The following is a 21,175-nucleotide window of genomic DNA, read 5'->3' as shown; positions in this document are numbered from 1 at the left end:
ATTTATCAGTAATATGGGGATTATATATTGGAAATTTTTAATTTAAAAATTATTGTATAGAGGCTATTTCTAGAGTTGCAGGGACAGTTTTTCTGTCACCTTATTTCTACATCTATATTGTAAACTAGATGTGGGCAGAGACTATCCTGATTGCTTTCATGAATGGAATCATGCTTGATAAAGACATCTAGCAGCAGCCTGTGGAGTAGATTTGAAGACAGAGAGACTCTAAGCAGAGAGACGAATTACTTAAAATTTACTCTTTGATCATCCTTTCCTTCAAACTCCCTACTGATTTGTTCCCCATTTGTTTTATATCCTTCTCTTTAATCTATTTCCTTCATGAGCTTCTTGTTCTCCACTTACTCCTTAAGTATCATCATTTTGCAACATAGCAGTTATTATCTTCTGATACTTAAATCGCTCATTTACTGTTTTTTTTTTTTTTTTTTTTTTAATTTCATTTACTGTTTTTGATCCCCAGTGCAAGAAACTTGGCTTCATGGTTGCAGGGAATTTTATTCCTCCCTCACTCCATCTTCCCTTCCTCCCTTCCTTGCTTTCCCCCTCCCCGCCTCCCTCTCTCCCTCCCTCCCTCCCTGCCTTCCTTCCTTCCTTCCTTCCTCCCTCCCTCCTTCCCTCCCTTCCTTCCTCTATCTTTATTTCTATTTCTTTATTTATTTTAGATATATTTCCACCACTTTGAGTCTAGCACATGATTGGAGCTCACTACGTATTCATGAAATAAATGAACTCCCAAGACCTCTCTGTACTCTTCCCACTCTTTATATGGTTGATCTTATCATTCTCAGAGTTTCAGCTACCTCTATATGCAAATGGATATTAAGATACCTGGCTCCAGGCCAGATTTCTTCACCAAATTTGAGACTCTTAATCTCGATATGTATAAAACCATACCCATCACCTCTTCCCCAAAACTAATTCTTCTCTACCAAAATGCCAAGTTAGACACTAGGAGTCACTCTTGACTTTTCCATCCTGTTCCTATCTTCAGTCAACCAAACACCAAATCATACTGATTCTACATCCAAAATATTTCTCAAATCTGTTTTTTTTTAATCAAAATTCTATTTTAGTTCTCCTACACATTATCATAATTTATTGCCTAGGGTATTGTAACTAGTCCCCTTCCTCCAAATTCAAACTCTGTATAACTGCTAGGGTTATTTCTTTAAAATGTACTTTTCACATTGCCACTTTTCAGTCTAAAATACTTGATTACCTTTTCAAAATAAGTTAAAACCCATTGTTTTTAACAAGGCCCATGAGGCTTTCAACAATCTGGTCCATGACTCTTTTCCAACTACATTTCCTATCACTCTCTGCCTCAGACATCATTCATATTTCTCCATATAGAATGCTATTTCTCACCTTTTGACTTTCATCAGCTTCTCTGAAGTACCCTTCACCTTCCCCCTTTACTCAGCTAACTCTTACTCATTCTTTAAGACTTATCTCAGGCAGATGCTCCTTCAGACCCTCTTATCTAAACTTTGGCTTGTTTTAAGTGTCATTCCTCAGTGCAGATATCTAAAATACACTTTGTTGATATCTAGAACCACAGTCTATAACCATATTAGTGTATAAATTTGTGTCCACTCTACTCCTAGACTGTGAAATCTTTGAGAATGGTGACTGTCTTATCAGCTTTGTAGTCTCAATACCTAGCATAGGGCCTAGCACTTGCTCAATATATATTGGTTTAATGAATAAATAAATAAGGGATTGGAGAAGTATCTTTGCCTAGGGTAACCCTTTATATTTTAAAAGATGTTCCTCCTATTAAGAGGCAGCATGGAACAACACCGAGCCTGGCAACCAGGAGTATTATATTTGGAAAAGAAAGAAAAGTAAATTAGTTTCTCTGGGACTCAGTTTTCCCATTGATAAAGTGAGTATGCTGAAGATTACAATTGTATTCATCCTTCCAGGTTTAAAATTTCACTCACATCCCAGGGAAATTTGGCAGTGTCTGGATACATTTTGGTTGTCACAACTAAGGGGATGCTATTGGCATCCAGTGGGTAGAGGCCAGGGATGCTGCTAAATAGCCTACAATCCACAGAACCAGCCCTCCCTCACCCCCCAACCAAAAAAAAAAAAAAAGAAAGGTAGAAAAAAAAAAGAATTATCTGGTACCAAATGAGAAACTGCTTTATTTGCTTACTCTGCCTATGTTTTTTAAATCATTGACAGACGTTATATTATACAGCTATTGTTTCTACTGCCTGTCTCTTCCACAAGAAGTTAATTAAGCTCTATGTGAAAAGGCAGACATTCTGTTTGTTTTAGTTGTTCAGTAATTAAATGAAGTGTTGAGTGAGTGAATAAATGATTGAATGGCAAGATATAACAATGCTTCTGAACTGTTCATTAAAAGTTAGAACATAGATAATTTACCCATCTTTTATTTCTTGTTGACAGGACAGGAGAACTGGGAAACTTGACCGCTCCTTGTAATGCCAATTGTAACTGCCTGCGATCATATTATTATCCTATCTGTGGAGGAAATGGAATCCAATATTTTTCTCCCTGCTATGCAGGTTGTACAAATTCTGTTTCCAAAAGACATCCAAAGGTAACTTGTGTCTTTACCTTACTTTACCTTACTTCCTTACATACCTTAATGAGGCAGTATGTTTGTGTATTTCTGGATGCCCTTCTTTATCCCTCTAGTGGTGTCATGCTGTGCCTAGTCTTTCCTTCCTGGCCCACCTCCTCCATTCAGAAGCCAGGCATAAAGTTTCAGTCAAGTAAAATGAATAAGTTCGAGAGATCTGCTGTACAACATTGTACCTATGTCAACAATAATGCATCGTACACTTAAAATTTGTTGTGTTCTTACCTTAATTTAAAAGAAAAAAAAAGGCCCCTGACCACTCCAACTGAAAAAGATTCTTCTTCCTTTATACCTCACATTCAATTACTGTTGAAAAATCAATTTAGCAGTTCCTCACATACATCTTTATAACATCACTTCTGTTATAGAAGTGAAATATTATTTACCTTTTTACATTGTTATATTTTTTCTCAACTATACTTTATGTCGCTCGAAGTCAGGGAACTTCTCTTATTCTTACTGAGTACAGTGTATATAATAAAAACACAATAAATATTTGTTGCTTTTAATTGATACACCATGGACACATTAAAAATATATACAAATCACTAAACCGTTCTCAAATGCAAGTTTACTTCTAGTTGTGGATTAGAATGCATATCAGGACTTCCCTGGTGACGCAGTGGTTAAGAATCCGCCTGCCAATGCAGGGGACACGGGTTCTATCCCTGGTCCGGGAAGATCCCACATGCCGCGGAGCAACTATGCCTGTGTGCCACAACTACTGAAGCCCACGTGCCCTAGAGCCCGCACGCCACAACTACTGAGCCCACGCACTGCAACTACTGAAGCCTGCGCACTCTAGGGCCCGTGCTCCACATGTGAGAAGCCACCGCAATGAGAAGCACGCGCACTGCAATGAAGAGTAGCCCCCGCTTGCTGCAACTAGAGAAAGCCCGCGCGCAGCAACGAAAACCCAACACTGCCAAAAAATAAATAAAATTTTTAAAAAAAGAATGCATATCAGTTTACCTAAATATGATTTCTTTTTAATACAATTAAATGGTTTAAGAAAATCCAATAGAATTTTGTTGTACTACATCTACACTCTAAAGATTTTATCTTTGTTAAATTTAATAGCCTGGGAAGAAATAATATTCACATTACTAGTAGTACATAATAGGTAATGTTATGCATTAATAGATAATGTGATAACTTTAAAAAGACCTGAGGGAAATATATAATATGATATAAGAGACTACAATGAATAAGGTATGTAAGAATTATATGACAAAACAGCACAATCTTGGATATTTGAAATATGGATTAGTGAAATGGCATTCCTTTTTCTATATAAAGATAAGTTTAAGATTGCAAGAAAAGATTTTTACATAAATAAATAGAAATCATTAATTGAAATAATCTGTAACAGTACTTCAGATTTCTTTTAGAACCAACACAGATGTCTGTATGTGTGTGTGTGGTTATACACATTTATATGTTCATATACACACATAAATATATGTCTGTGCATATGTACACATATCTTTAATGATATTGTGTGTAATAAATACATTGAACATTTATCTCAACAGAGATGTAGGATTTCATCTTTCTGCTGGGGGTAAACCAGAATGTGAGAAACAGTATACATTTTTTTTCATATTACCTAGCTTATAGATTTAAAAATAGTTGTCTAAGAACATTGAAAAATATGCCAGAAAAAATGTGGTGAATCATAGCAGACTTAATAGACTTGGTTGACATGTGCAGTTTTAATCCTTGGAGTAAAACTAACTAGATAACTACCATAAAGTTCCTGTGAAAATTTAATGAAAGATTTTTAAGATCCAAAAACTGAGGGTTACCATACCTTCAAACCAGTGGACATCTGGGGTTGCTTTAGTTTCAAAACAGGTTGAGAAAATTAGGTGTTTGTGTCAGTTATAAGGACTCAGATTCCACAAGTGAGCATAATACATATCATAGACTCAGAACTACCTGGAAGGTAAACTATTCCTTTGAGAGGCAGATGAGTGGGTAGCATTTTCCTGTATATAAAATATCAATCAATAAGTGCTATTGACTAACTCTAATTAGAAGATTATGACAAGGAATTAAATTAATGGAAGGGTTTTACTCACATAACAAAATGTATAGACACAAATACCATCCTGCAGAAGGAAACCAAAATAAATGAATAAATAAGTAAATAAATAAAAAATCTAATACCCAGAGCACACTTGAAATGGTATTGGTTATTCTGACATGGTTAATTCGATATTTATATTTGGCACCAAATATTATCATTACCATTTTAAACAATAAATTGTCTTCTAGGGATTGTTTCAGAAAAGCAAGTTATTTTGACTTCCAAATTTTCTATTTGACCTGGCTTTTTTATGTCCAACTAGTCCATGAAACAACTCATTTTTTCACAGGATTTTTTAATGAAATATATCAGATAGGCAAAATGCATTGATAATAATGTAATAAATATGCACATTTGTTCACAGAAATAGAATATATTTCCTACCAGTGATCTGAACTACAAAAACAGATGTTGACTAGCAGCTAGCTATATTATAGGCAAATGTATACTTTTTTATGTAAGAGAGTTGTAAAGCTTCATTAAGATACAAAATACTGTTTTCAGTTTTCCTTCTTAAATTTTTTAAAGGCTACTTTATTTCATTATTTGACATATCGGATTGCTGAGTATGTAATATTTCATTTTAGGAATGTCACCTGCATATTTTGAGTTTCCTGAATCAGTACCAGTGGTCTCTGGCCTTTGGGACAGTAAAAGCACCACTTCACTTTGACTTCTCTAGCTCTGCTCTGACTTTATTGAGGCCTTAAACATATAAAAAGATTTGTAGTAAGGATGGAGTTGAGATGTAAAAAGCCTTTAAAAAATGATTATGCCTAACTTTTCAAATACCTGAACTCTTCTCCTACAAAAGTAATACTTGTGATTTTTAAACATGTTACTTTCATAATAATATTTCATATTATTAATTTATATGTATACACATATGTGCATATATATGTGTATATAAATATATTAAATAGTTAATATGTTAATAAAAAATAGCCTTCAGGATAATGTAATGACTTCTAGTTTTTGATTATCATAAATATGTCATCTTAAGAAGGATCCAGTTTGCTTTTGGTAAAACAATTCAAAAAGTTCAGAAAATTATAGTAAAAAGGTTTAGTTGAAAGTAGTTTTTTTTTTCCCCAAACTCTTGTAATGTATTAGTTAATTTACTGTGGCAATTGTTAAAATTAGAGTGTTAGTTCTTTCAAACTAGCATAGATAGTGAGATTGTCACTATGCATGCTTTTCTTTGTGTCCTAATAATGGAAAAGAAGAAAATTAGCAGGAAAACTATTTGAACAATTGTGATCTATTGAAAGCAGCCTAGAATGTGTGAGATCATCTAATTGTTATATTCTTGTCAATTTGTTTTATAAGACATGAATCAATAACAGGTTACAAGTTAAAATAATGGACACAAAAGTAAAATACAGATTATTCTACTTTGTAACTATGGCCCCTTGTTTTCACTTGCTTGATTTCTTAAGGGTTATTACTGTTTCTCATCACTATTTGTTGTTTATGAATTAAGATTGTGTAAGTGTTTGCCATGTCTAAAACTCACATAATTTGCGATGATAAAATATGTTTTGAAGATAAGCACTTTTAGTATGTTTATGTCTAATATTTCCAGGTATATTATAACTGTTCATGTATTGAAAGAAAAACAGAAGCAACACCTACTCCATCAAGTTTTAGTTTTGAAGCTCAAGCTGGGAAGTGTTCAAGTCAATGTAAAAACTTGCCTGTATTCCTTGGCATTTTCTTTGCTGCAATTGTTTTTACCTTCATGGCTGGTACTCCTATAACTGTGTCTATCCTAAGGTATGTGTTATATTGTGAAATTTGCCATCCCTAAGCCAACATGTTGAATGAAAAAAAAATGGACTTAGGGATTTATTGGGGGTTTATATTGACTGTTGGTTCCAATACTAATTCAGCCCTTACAAGAGCATTAGTTCTGTGGCATTGGGAAAGCTACCTCATTGAACCCAAGATATTTGAGGCTTTAACAAGATCATGGTTGTGAAAGTGTCTTAACATTGCCTACTTGGCATGTACTCGATGCTAGTTTCTCTGCTTCTTTCATGAGGCTTTTGTTGTAAGCTGGAGTTATAATCATTTGCATTTGAGTATGATGGAAATGGCAGTGCATTCCACATGTGTCAGAATCAGAATGATGTGCATTCTGTCTTATACAGTAGGTGCTGTGATATTAAACCTTCCTGTAAACAGTAAAATATGCTGGCTGTCTCCTGGCTCTTCAGTGTTTTGTGCCTTTCATTGGCTCTTCTTCCTTCCACACCACTTTGTAAAAATATTTCCTATTTGCCCTTCCATAAGCTCATCAGCCTTTCGATATCTTTCCTAACAAACTAGCTTTTTCCGTCTTCAATTTTTGTTCCTTGATACTCACTGCTTTTTCACATACTTTTTGACAAACAGAAGCTTCAGAGATTTTGTCTAAAAACATTAAGTAGTCTGTTAACATAACACCTATTACATCTATGTCACTTTTTACCTACATATATATTTTTTAAAGACTACTTGATCTCTTCTATCTCCCATCTAACTCTTTTGTGTGCCAACATCATGTCTCATTCATCTCTGAGAGTTATTACTTAAAGAATTATTGTTGAATCAAATTGAGCATCAGAAATTGTTTTACACTACCTCCAATTTGTAACCGTAACTCACAGGTATGATTTCTGTCTCAAAGTTAATAAGAGAATAAGAATTATTTGCTTGCAACTTAAGCCATATGACTTGTAACTTATGGGACAGTCAAAAAGAAGTCTTGTTAATGAATGTCCTCTCTTCTTTACATTTGCTAAAATTCATACATATTCAATACATTTGTTAAAACTCATTTGACTCTTTTTTGGTATTATTTGCAGTATTTTAGTTGAGATAACATTTTTCTTCTCTTATAATTCCAGAAAGGTTGAACTGTATATAAGCTGTTATAAATAATTTGTTTATTTCATGTGTATAGTATTTGCTTTAATCTAGAAATGCTAAGCTGTTATAAAAATGAATTTGCTCAAAGAGTAAATATACTCTACAACCATTTTTTGTCTTATATGCATTTAATATATCCAGGTGTGTTAATCAAAAGCAGCGATCTCTAGCATTGGGAATACAGTGTATGTTGCTTCGATTATTAGGTATGCCATTTTTCTTAATGCATTGGTAACTGTTGGTTATTTTTATTCATTACTGTTATTGATTTATTCACTTATAGTACGTGCCAAGAAAACAATTAGTTTAACTGCAGTGGAACTGCAATTAGTTTCTGCAATTGTCATTGAAGAAAGCTGTTTTCCACTATTCAAGATGTAGTATTATTTATATATCACATAGGAAAATAATGACTTTACTTTTCACCTACCTGATTGGTTAACTGTTGTTTCCAATTCTGTTGCAAATATAACCCTGAAGAGTATATTATATTTATTTAAAATATAACATATGGTCATCAACACATTTCTAATAGAGCAAGTAAAAGACATGATTTTTTTTCTATTCATATAAAACCTATGACTAACATAAATTATGATAAAATCTTATTTATAACTATTGTAATTCCTTTTCCTCCCTGTATTTAACTCCATTTAGGACATAATTATGTTACATTAGCATTGAAAAATGATGAATTTATGTTTCAGTAAAAACTGTGCTGTGAATATTGTGTCTAGTTAAGAATTGATGGAAGAAATAATTTATGCCAGAAAATTTTTAAGGTTCCAGATGTAGGAAGAATAATAAGACAGAAACATGTCTTACACGTAATTATATGTGTGTATAATTTTATGTATAATATTATACCCATAATATTAAGATTATTTATAAAAATAAAAATCAAAAGCAGGAAACATTAGAGATCCCCTAGACCAACTTTTCAGTTTTTTATATGAGTAAATTAAGGACCTGAGAGATTCAGGGATTTGCCCATAGTTGCACAATTAATGGTGAACTAGGCATGTTAGTGTGAATGTTTGTGTGCATGTACATATGTACATTCCCATGCACAGTCATGTCACTGTGTGTATGTGTATGTATATATAAATATGTATACTCACACACCCACATTAGTTTACATGCACATGCACACACACCCACACACACACGCATAATATATATGCTGTGGTTTAGGAGACTTATTCTGTGCATCAATAATTTATTTTGATTTTTTTAAAGTATAATAGCTAATTTCAAAGACATTTATTAAATTAGAAAAGCAGTGAATTAGAATATTTACTTAACTAAATATTAACCCAATATATGACAGAGATGTTTATTAAAATAATTTCTTGAATTAATTAGAAATATATAATAATTATGTATAATTATTTTAGAGTGTTTTATCTGTGTTTCTTTATATTCCTATTACTTGTACATGAACTGATTGATTTGCATATGGGCAGATTAATACCTATTTTTATAAAATATATACATAATCATATATAAAAAAATCTGTAACTATAAACTATAATCTTCACTTATGTGTATTTCACGTGTAATTCTTCTAGGCACAATACCTGGGCCTATTATATTTGGCATCACAATAGACAGCACATGTATTCTCTGGGATATCAACGAATGTGGAATTAAAGGAGCTTGCTGGATTTATAATAACATCAAGATGGCCTATATGTTAGTGGCCATAAGTAAGTGGTGACTTTTTGATATCTTTAGAATAAATGGATTATGTCAAGAGAAAAAAAATCTTATTGTTACTTACTTAGGTTTTGAAATGTTCAGTCCATGCTTTTGGATTATCCTATAGTCCTGAAGCCGAGATCATTTATCATAGCATATTATAAAAGGTCTTACCTGGAGTCTGCAAGGCTCAGTCTAAAATAGAAGAGAGTAACATTTTAGCTTTCATTGTATCACATATCATATAATTTTCTTTTAACAACTTCTCTCAAACTTTTTTTGGAAAGTATAACAAAAAGCTAAAAGAGAATTCTAAGAAACTGAAATGATTGTCATTTAGGCACCTGGGCTTTGGAAAGCACATAGAGCTGAGGTAGGGAAGTATTTTTTGGCTCTAAGGCACGTTGTAAGAAACCTTTTTATGATTTACAAGGTTAGCCATGATGTTTAACCCTTTTTGCCTTTGGTAGTCTGTCTTCCATAGTCTTGGTTAAGCAATCAATGAAAATTAAGAATAAGGAAATAGATCAATGCATCTAGTTCGAAAGAGTATGATAAAATTTAAAATTTAAAAAAACAACCTAAGAAATTAGAGTATTTAAAAATAGAGAAATTCTAGATATAAATACACACACATACAGAGTTGACCCTTGAACAACATGGGTTTGAACTGCTCGGGTCAATTTATAAGCAGATTTTTTTCAATAAATATGTACTGCAGTACTGCACAGTCTTCGGGTTGGTTGAATCCGCCATCTGGAACCGCAAATACAGAGGGCAGTCTGTAAAGTTATATGAGGATTTTTGATGCATGGGTTGCCGGTGCCCCTAACCCCTGAGTTGTTCAAGAATCAGCTGTGTGTGTGTGTGTGTGTGTGTATTTAAAATAATGTGTGATTTTCATTGTGATTGTGGTGTGATTATTTTCGCACATGTATCAAGATAGCTTGTTTCTCCTACATGTGTTTAAATCCATAGTATGCTGTCTGAATTTATAATGACAGAATAATAAATTATCCACTGAAGAAATAAATATATAAATCTAGAAAAATAATGAGAAGACAAATATTGACTAGAATAGGCAAAATTAATCTTCCCATCACTTTTACCTGTTAAAAAACATTTTTTATTCAGTGTATTTTTATGCTTAAAAATTTATTTATTGGTTATGTTTGTACTTTTTGACCAAAAAATATAGATAATGAATTGTTCCTTTACCTACTCTGTAGTGAATATGAGAATTTTTTTCCCCAAAACATACATACCTTTAAATATTCCAAGAACATTGTAACAGTAGTACCTATGTAATTGTTCTTCTTATAAATCTAGAAATGCTTAGCGCAGTGAGTATTCCTGTTTTTCAAATACACAGTTTGAGTAAAATATTAATGATTAACACAAATTAGCTACTGCAAAAACCATATTGTGAGGTCATTTAATTTATTTGGCTGGCACTTTGATGCTTGTACTGTGACCAGAACTAGTTTTTCTTCAAATAACTGAGCTTAAAATCAGAGTTCTTTGAAGACAAATCGAAGCCTGTGAAGAGTATTGAATGTTATATATTCCCATAGAAGCTTTCTTTTAAGAACTCCAAAGCCTTTTTTATTTTTAGAATTACTTTTCATCATGGACATGAAAATGTTGCAACTTACTATTCAGGTTCAAGGATGTCGTAAGCTATTTTTCCTTGGTTAAGAATGTATTATTGTAACCAAAAATAGAATAATTACTGTACATTTTCATTGTTTAGAAAGAAAATAAGGACTAGTTCATTGAATTATGGACAAATGTTCTATTGAAGAATATCAACTTTCTCACTAAAGTTTTAAAAATTTAAAACATAAAACTAATTGCTTATATACTTCTCTTTAAGTAGTGAGTTTCTACTCATGAAGAATTTTTCAATGAGAATTAATTTTTGTAATAATTAAAGGCCCAAATGCATGATTTATATTTGTTTCTATATTTAGGTGTTACTTGTAAAATTATCACCGTTTTCTTCAATGGGCTTGCAGTCTTTCTGTATAAACCGCCACCATTAGGCACGGACGTGCCATTTCAAAATCAGAATTCAGTTGTGACTACGGTTTCATTAGAATGTGATCTCAGCAAAGCAGGGCATGACGGGTAAAACAGCAAAAAAGAAGATTGAAAATTGGCCTCCATTTGTAAGAATACACATTGTCACTGCAGCATTAACTATACAATATGGACAATCATATTTTAAAAATTGATATTTTATAATTAAATGTGTTTTCTGTATATGTATGGACTCTTAATTTGGTTTTGTTTTAATATAAGAAACAGACCTGTGCCTTCAAGGCCCATCAGAAGCCTCAAAACACACACACACACATATACACACAGAGGTACATCTAGGTACGAAATCCCCAACTAATAAACTATACTAGAACCATAAAACCAATGATTAGTTTAAACTTTACATTTTAAAAACAAAGTGATGTTTCTATCCCTCTTACAACTTGTTTTATCTTAATTATCATTGCCAATAGTTTGGGCTTTTTTAGAAAATTTATGGTGTAAAAATTTAAATTCATCAAGTTTATGTTCGAAGTTTCAAGAACTGTTATTGAATGACCATGAATTTAAAACCATCTAAATAATATTATTTGATTTTAAATATACATATACTAATCTGTCCTTGATTTATTACAGAAAGCTACTGAACTATTAGAATATTGGTTAATTACCTTCTTTGTGTCCCAGTACATAGTGAATTCAGAAATATTAGCATTGTATGCACATATCTTCACTTTAACTCAAGAATTCCAGAAAGTGATTTGTTGATATTGCTGATTTTTAACACTTACCTCTTATTATTCTATGATAGTATTATTCAATTACATGTCTTCCAGAGGAATGTGCCAGCTTCAGTAAAGAAAAGTGCCAATTAGGAAAAGATCTCTTTTTTTTTTAATGGCTTATATGCATTTTATTGATATTCTTTGAAAAGATTTCTTAATGAACTATTGATCAATGTTTGTATACTCAGTACTTTAACTTTTCTCATTTTAAAAACTGATCACCTAGTACATTCCTTATAGCACTTCAGTAGTGCTTTGCTCATAGTAGGCATGTATTATTGTTGTTTGATTAAAACATTGAACTCTACTCTTTAACTGATCCACTTATTTAAAGATTAAGTATTTCACATATATGATAACATTATAATTCCATGTTTTCAGATCAGACTTAGGCCAACTTTGTCTACTCAGAATGTGTAGGAGATGGATCAGTGAACATCAATAAAAATAACTTCTACCTGGTCAAGAATTTTACTGATTAAGAGAAGTGCTGAAGTTTATACCCATTTGAAATTTCATAAAATAAGGCTACTAATTTAATAAGATTCATTATCAGCTTTTTCCTAGGTTAGCTTTCTACAAGCAGTGTTTTATATACACTGTGATCAGAATAACAAACAGAGTAAAGGCCTGATAGGAGACCAGGATCAGAAGCATTAGTACTTCACAGAGTTTAGGAGATTATGTTTGGTGGTAATTAGTGGCCAGTGATGATTCAAGAAATGAGTAGCATTTATAAATTGAAATGCAAGAAGGAATGAATTAGAGTTAGGCAAGCAAGCACACTTGAATATTAGAGAATTATAGGAGCAGTGGGTCAGGAATCAGAGGGACAGACCTACTTAAACCAGGAACATATAAACACCAGAGAGTGAAGCCAGATTGGTGGTCAAAAACCCAGGTATTTGAGAAGCAGGAAATTCATTAACAACCAAAGAGACAGTTCAAGGTAGGCAGGGGAACAAACACGTGATACCTCAATTCAGAAGCAGTCTCCCTCCCACCCAGGCAGACACATTTTAAATTCCTCTTCCAGCCAAGGCTAAAAGGAGATTTTAGGCTTTCTATATCCTATACGTGGAAGCAGGGAATTGAAACATTTTCTAGCTGTAAAATAACGGCAAATCCTCAGGAACTCATTATTAGAGATATGAAACAACAGAAAGAGAGGAAACAATAATTATAAAACATATTAGTCTAAAGCCACTTAATTTAGAGGAAAGAAAAAAAATCACCCCACTCATAGATATAGTTCGATGAATAAGTCACTAAATAATTGGCATTCATAATGATTTTTAGTTATCAAGGGTTTCATTGTATTCAGCATACTCAATTTTAAAGATGATAATCATTTTTACAAAGCTTTAAATGAAAATGATTAAAGTGAAAATAATTTTGGCACTTGAAAGAAGTCAGACTTTTATTTATAACACATATTTACAAAGAATACCTCCTCTTATGATAGGGCAGTATAGACACTACTGTAATTTATAAACATTTATACTTTTGGATTTACCTAGATTATATGAGTTGGTATTATGCTACTTTTAGAACATAATTTTTCATAATATGTATTTTTCACAATTTATAATGATTTTTAAGTAAGTTTGAATCTGTAAGTTGACTATGGTGATTTTTGTACATAATTGGATATATGTCTTAAAATTTAACATTTGGATTTTCTTAATTGTAGGAAATACAAATGTAAAACTCTTATACATGGAAATAACTGTATATAATTGTTTAGCTATGTAAAGTGACAGAAAATACAAGTAAAATTGTGGCTCTTATTTTTTTTCAAGATTTTCTGTATTATAAATAATTATCTAAAATGTATATTTTTAAAAAAATATCAAAATGTTTGTATTAGTTTGTTTTAAGTGTTTAACCTTATTAAATGTCACAGGTTTTGAAATATGATTTGTCTCTGTTTATGTATACACATACATTTGATGGTTGGGAGAGGGAAAATCAGAGTACTTTTGAAGTCGGTGAATCTAATTTAATTAATCCAGTGATTTCTGCTATCTCAATGGATGTATTTAATTCAATATAAGCCATTCATTATGAAATATAGTCTAAAATTCTTTCATATAACATTTTCCATGTAAGACAGATGAATATATAGGATTTATATGAGTAGGATATATGTTACAGATGGTTTATTGTGAAGTATCTGACACCAAAAGTAATGTGTCTTGGAAAGGTTATATTTAATTCATCTTGGGTTATCAAAATTCTCAGTACAATATCTTTAAAGAAATCAAATTGGACATTAATTTGAGATGTAATATTCTTTTCCCCTCACTATAGCACATTCAGGTTCCTTTAGCCTTTTTGTTTGTACCCCAAACAATAAACATTAACATATGTTACATGTGAGTGATGAAAAATAACTAAGAAATCAAAAACAGATCTGGTAAATTGGATCAAAACATTTTAGAATTTTAACTAAAATGAATATAGCTTATAAAGATTATCAAGAATTGACATTCTAGTTTTTTCTTTTTAGATTTAACTTGTCTGAGTTTATTTTTTTAGTTTTATTTTATAATATTTTAGGCTCTTAAAAAGTTGTAAAAATAATACAATTCCCCTATAAGCTTTACTCAGCTTCCCCTAATGTTGACATTTTACATATCCATAGAACAATGACCTAAACCGGGAAATCAGTTAATACCACATCTGCAAAAGGGCATGGCAGAACTATTTACTATGATGGCAGTATTAGTCTTATTTTTGAATTGTTGAACTATGCACATTAAAATGGTGCATTTTGCTATATGTAAATTATGCCCCCAAAGAGTTGATTTGCAAAGAAGAAATGATATTAGAAACAATGTTAAAAAAACAACTATTGCTGGATGTTTCGAAGTCAAATGAGAAAGCCTAAGAGAATCACGCTAGTGATGAGGGTATTTCTAAGAAAGGAGGCTGGTATCTCCTCTTTACTTGGATGTTTGCTGAGTTCAGTCCCTCCCGTCAGAATGGAGTATGTACCCCAACATGTTAAGGCAGGACAGGAACGCAGAATTGGGTTCCTGGCTTAAGCTGAGGGATCACAATGCAAAGAGAGGAAACCTCAGAGGGTTTGCTGCACTCATAACATCTGAAGATGAGAATTTCCCATGCCATGAGATCATGAGACGCCATGAAATGCGACATTCTCCAGCAGCCCTGATGGGACTCTGCCCGAAAGAGCTGCCTGCTGTGAGGACCTACTACAGGAAGAAAGTAAGGTGGGAAGGTCTGTAAGAATTCCTGCCTGGGAATTGATAATTTCAGATGTCAGTATTGACCCACAATTGCACCCCATTGTTAAACCAGCTTTTGTAGACCTGCCATAATGGAGGGCATGGAGGTCAGCCAGGGCTAGTCAAGAGAAAATTATGTAGGTCCTGGTGGTGTCAGGTTTTCGCCTCTCTTCCTCTATTCCTTCCACCCCTTCCTCAGTGCACAAGAATACAGAAGATGAAAAGGACTACAGATCTCCCTTGACTTGCAACAGGGTTATGTCCTGATAAACCCACTGTAAGTTGAAAATATTGTAAGCCAAAAATACGTTTAATACACCTATCTATCAAACATCATGACTTAGCCTATCTTAAAGGTACTCAGAACACATATTAGCCTACAGTTGGGCAACATCATGTACACGAAGCCTATTTTATAATAAAGTGTTGATTTTATTGAATTCTGAATTCCACAAAGTGAAAACAGAATGGTTGTATGAGTACAAAATGGTTGTATCGGTTACCTCAGTGACCACGTGACTGACTGGGAGCTGCGGCGGCTGCTGCCCACGTGGCAGCAGAGTATCTACAACATATCGCTGGCCCGGGAAAAGATCAAAATTCAAAAGTCGAAGGACAATTTCTACTGAATTAGTATCACTTTCCCACCATCCTGATCTCAGAGAGACGGCAGTGAGCGGTCCTGAAGAGAGATCTTAGTTCCCTGCCCAGGAATTGAACCTGGATAGCCTGGATAAAAAGCAGGAATCCTAGTCACTAGACCGCCAGGGGCTGGAGGCTAGAAGCAAAGTGGCCCTGGCTCTTTCCCCCATTTGAAAGCAAGAATGTTTCAAGGAGGCAAAAACTGTAAAAACAGGTGCAAAGTTTATTATTAGAGACACAGCACAATGTATGGGAGAGCACACAGAGAAACAGTTTAAGACTGAAGCTAGGCAAGATACACACCCAGAGGGAAAGGGTGTGGGCGTCCTCTCTACTGAGGAGGAGCTCAGTAAGTCAGAAACCAGGCAGAGATACACACCGGGAGAGGAGTGTGGGCGTCCTGAAGGAGGAGCGCAGTAAAGAGGTGATTTAAATCACTTACATAGGACAGTCCTTCCGGGTCTTTGTTTACTTTGGCCAATTATCTTGTTTCTTTTTCCCCACATCTGACCTGCCCGAGGATCCTCCCCAACATGCACGCGCAAATTTTTGCTGGGGTATGTCCACACTTATTATGGGGTGGCGCCCCCTCCCTTTTTGACCCCCAAGGAGCCTTCCTGCGCATGTGCAGACAGGGAAGTTTTCCTTGACCTCAGGAGTGGTCATCTTCTCTCTTTCCTTGAGCAGAGCTCAGCTTCTGCCACTAGCTTTGTCTTGGAGTGTCTGGGTGAGAACACAGCTTCAGTTTTACTCCACTTGACAGACACCAGCTGTCCAGCCCAGGGCCCCATCTATCTCCTACCTCAATCCTAAAGTTGAAAAAACGGTAAGCTGAACCATCGTAAATTGGGGCCCGTCTGTAGCGAGGAATTTAACCTACTGCTCTTATTAGGACTCTTTTCCACAAGTCAGTTCTAATTCGGGGGCCAGAGAGAAATGGAACCTTTCTGATACCTAAAAATGGCCACATAGCTATGGAATCTATCCAAGAATGTTTTCAAGGGGTAGAGCTAGCAGATCCTGCAGAATGTATTTGAAGGTAACAATGGGATTAAAATGTTGTTTTTCATGAGTTTCACCTTTTTGAATTACTATTTTTGTATCCTCCTTTTACTTATTCAAAGGAAATAAACATTATGTGTTTAGTATATTTCTTCCTCTCTAACCTGTGAAAATATTTATTTCTTAACTTTTTGAAATTCATTAACTAGTGTTTGGGTTGAGTTGTTGGCTAAGATGACTATAATTGAAGTCACCTGTGGAACATTAAAACACTGTTCAAGCCCCATCCAGGACCAATTAAATGCGTTAAAAATTTCCAAGGTGATTGTTAAAGTGAAATCAGGGCTGGGAACTTCTGAATATGAACTAACACATTGAGGAAGATGGGGGAAGAGCATGAATCACATTTTGTGCTCAGTGATTTAATTATGTTTTCTTATTTCTAATTTTGGTCTCTAAGAAAATACAAGTTTGGTTTGAAAGTAAAGGAGAGAGAAGAAATAATTGGGCAATTTTTCTTCTCAAAATACAGAAGCATGTGTTCTCTGGGATGCAGTAAAGTGAATTGAGGAAGAAAGGGTGCCAGTAAGTTGGAAAGCAATGGAGAGAAATTACCTGTTCTAAATTTTTCCTAAGGCTATTCCTTTCAGAAATAAAAAATTAGAGACAGCACTTGATGAATTCCTTTTCTTGTATTAGCGAGGTACTTCAGTAATAATGTGGACCTAACATTTACTACAGCCTATTTCATGGAAGGATCCAAGAATCGTGGGGTTGAGTGCATGGCATCATGTGGTGATGGGACATGAGAAATTCTGATAAATAAAGTAAAACAGAGCAGATTTGACATAACTAAGTGGAGAGGCAAAAGACACTGACAGACATAAAACAAAGACATCCTGGCACATGCTCCTCAGCAATATTCCTGAGATCTTTCAAAGAATATGGAAAAAACTGATCCATCTGGTTTCCCAATGACAGGACACTGGCTGGTCTTTGCTACTTGTCAGCAAAGCAGAAGCTTGCCTAAGGAAAGGAAAAAATACATCACCGATTCAAATGTATCTGATTTTTTTCCTTCTCCTCTCTCTTTCCCTTGCTTTATATACATCCTGCTTTTGCCTTGGTTAGATTAAATCAGGTTATTGTTGGCTTTCTTCTTTCTATAATTAAGTGGTGTAATGATAATTACCGTAGGTCTTTTTTTTTTTTTATTTATTGATTGATTGATTGCTATGTTGGGTCTTCCTTTCTGTGCTAGGGCTTTCTATAGTTGCGGCAAGCGGGGGCCACTCTTCATCGCGGTGCGCGGGCCTTTCACTGTCGCGGCCTCTCTTGTTGCGGAGCACAGGCTCCAGACGCGCAGGCTCAGCAGTTGTGGCTCACGGGCCCAGTTGCTCCGCGGCATGTGGGATCTTCCCAGACCAGGGCTCGAACCCGTGTCCCCTGCATTAGCAGGCAGATTCTCAACCACTGCGCCACCAGGGAAGCCCCTACTGTAGGTCTTTGACAAGGAATTTGACGTTCTGAAAATTATAAGCAGCAAAACTGTTGGGTAACACTACTCATGAAAACACTTTAAAAAAATATAGCAAAGATCAGGTAAATTCTAGTGAAAATGAGGCTGCTCTTGCTTATTGAATATATCAGTTTTGTTTATCTCTTGGGTATGAGGAAATGAGCTGGACATATTACACATTTTATACTCATTACAGTCCTATCAATTGTTTCACATGTGAGACAACTAAAGCCCTGGGAAATTAAGTTTTCAAGGCCAAAAAGCTAATAAGTGTCAGAGCTAGAACTCGAATCCAGGTATCTTTGGCTCCAAAGCTTAGGCTTTTTCTTTTTCATTGGAACATGCTGAGGTTAACTTAGATTTAAAAAACAAACAAACAAAAAACCTCAAACACATATTTTAGTTAGGTGATTACCCAATATAATAATAGAATAATAATTCTAAAATTATATTTATGAAGTTATACTCGGTAAGCAAATCTAAAGCACTTAGACATGAAAATAAGCTGGTCTCCAGAAAAAGTGTTAAAATCCTTTCATAGCCTTTCCAGGCTTGCAATTTATATTTTTACCAGCAGGTGGTAGTGTTGGCTTGGCTACCACAGTAAAGGTGGTTTGCTTTTTGAACCTTTTTTTTTTTAACATCTTTATTGGAATATAATTGCTTTACAGTGGTGTGTTAGTTTCTGCTGCATAACAAAGTGAATCAGTTATACATATATATATGTCCCCATATCTCCTCCCTCTTGCATCTCCCTCCTCCCACACTCCCTATCCCACCCCTCTAGGTGGTCACAAAGCACCTATCTCATCTCCCTGTGCTATGCGGCTGTTTCCCACTAGCTATCTATTTTACATTTGGTAGTGTATATATGTCCATGCCACTCTCTCACTTTGTCCCAGTTTACCCTTCCCCCTCCTCTTGTCCTCAAGTCCATTCTCTAGTAGGTCTGCTTCTTTATTCCCATCCTGCCCCTAGGTTCTTCATAACCATTTTTTTTTTTTTAAATTCCATATATATGTGTTAGCATATGGTATTTGTTTCTCTCTTTCTGACTTACTTCACTCTGTATGACAGACTCTAGGTCCATCCACCTCACTACAAATAATTCAATTTTGTTTCTTTTTATGGCTGAGTAATATGCCATTGTATATATGTGCCACATCTTCTTTATCCATTCATCTGTCGATGGGTATTTAGGTTGCTTCCAGGTCCTGGCTGTTGTAAATAGAGCTGCAATGAACATTGTGGTACATGACTCTTTTTGAATTATGGTTTTCTCAGGGTATATGCCCAGTAGTGAGATTGCTGGGTCGTATGGTAGTTCTACTTTTAGTTTTTTAAGGAACCTACATACTGTTCTCCATAGTGGCTGTATCAATTTACATTCCCACCAACAGTGCAAGAGGTGAACGTTTTCTTGATGGAGGATTCTTTCTGGCTCTTTGGTAAAAATTACATTTTCATTTTTTCATTTCCTATCCTTTTAGTAATTTTGCCAGAATTCTTTTCTCATGCAGATCATTGGAAATACTTCCAGTTAGAAGTGATACTATTCAGTAACTAACGATAATTATTTGGCAAATGCAGCAGAACGGTTTTCACTATGCTGACTTCACCCGGTTAGAAATACGACGGCACATATTTCTGATTTCATGGGTTTTGTCTCCAGATATTGACCAAGAGTGAATTTTTCATACTATTCTATATTTTATTTTAAAATACCAAAAAGCTATTTAAATTATCTTTCATAAAAGGAATTTGATCCTTAAAAAGCATAGAAAAAAAAACCCAAAATAATAAATTTCAAAATTTTGTTCAGATTGTCTTTCCATTGGTAAGCATGAATTCTGTACATCCTGAAATTATTAACATTCTTTTACTGTTATGCTGGCATTTCATCCCATCAGTATCTGTAAGACCTTCTCAAAATTGAATTAAAAAGAATAAATCTGAGATGAGAACATAAATAATATGCTCTCATACTTTATACTTGCTATTTAAAGGAGATATCAGTTGTATTTATAATTCTCAAGCCTTTTTTGGCTAGCCAAGAAATGCATTATGTTATATGTAGTTTTCTTACAAAACTGCCTCTTAAGGTTTTCTTTTTAAGCCAGTAGGGGCTTTAGTATGCAGTTTTGTGACTAAAGTTTCTCTCCTCAAAAGTAAAGCAATTAAAGGTTTAAACAAAAAGTCAGAACATTCAGCTTCCAGAAACATTTATTGACACTTAATGCCAGGAACTCTAAAAATTGAGGGGTGAGGTGGAACGGAAAAGAGAAAGAGAAAGAGATTGAGAGAGAGGCCCTCTGTCTGTATTCCTTAGGGGCTTGTGGACTTTTGTAAATAGAACTGTATTTAACCAATTATATTAAAATACAGTTCAATGTTATCACCAGGCGTTTTTTGTAGAGGAGTTTGACGTCAAGCATAGCACGGATAACGTGGAAACAGAGCCCCTCCCCTCTCACCCCCCATTCGCAAGCCAGTGCTTACGGTTAATAAATCTATGGGAGTGTAATACGGTGTTCAAACTGTTATCAGAACACACAATGGGAGCGACACAACAAGTCATGCAGG

The 21,175-nt window shown here is 34.3% G+C and overlaps 1 protein-coding gene across 4 annotated transcripts in view; it reads left to right on the top strand.

Moving 5' to 3' along the window:
• The window catches only part of SLCO4C1 (solute carrier organic anion transporter family member 4C1), a 71,443-nt gene extending 59,829 nt beyond the window's left edge, over window positions 1–11,614 (top strand). For 2 of the 4 annotated variants that reach the window (XM_082376710.1, XM_082376712.1), the window contains exons 9-13: window positions 2,446–2,599; window positions 6,319–6,509; window positions 7,788–7,852; window positions 9,218–9,355; window positions 11,321–11,614. In XM_082376710.1, coding sequence (XP_082232836.1) covers window positions 2,446–2,599; window positions 6,319–6,509; window positions 7,788–7,852; window positions 9,218–9,355; window positions 11,321–11,481 — 709 coding nt within the window. In that variant the 3' untranslated portion in view covers window positions 11,482–11,614. Of the gene's footprint in view, window positions 1–2,445; window positions 2,600–6,318; window positions 6,510–7,787; window positions 7,853–9,217; window positions 9,376–11,320 lie in introns of those variants that run through there. The other 2 variants (XR_014239524.1, XM_082376711.1) reach the window with 2 other exon arrangements.
• The last annotated feature ends 9,561 nt before the right edge of the window (window positions 11,615–21,175 follow it).

The sequence above is a fragment of the Balaenoptera borealis genome (assembly GCF_965194805.1).
Source record: "Balaenoptera borealis genome assembly, chromosome: 2".
Taxonomy (NCBI): domain Eukaryota; kingdom Metazoa; phylum Chordata; class Mammalia; order Artiodactyla; family Balaenopteridae; genus Balaenoptera; species Balaenoptera borealis.
This window is presented reverse-complemented; position numbering and strand designations above follow the sequence as displayed.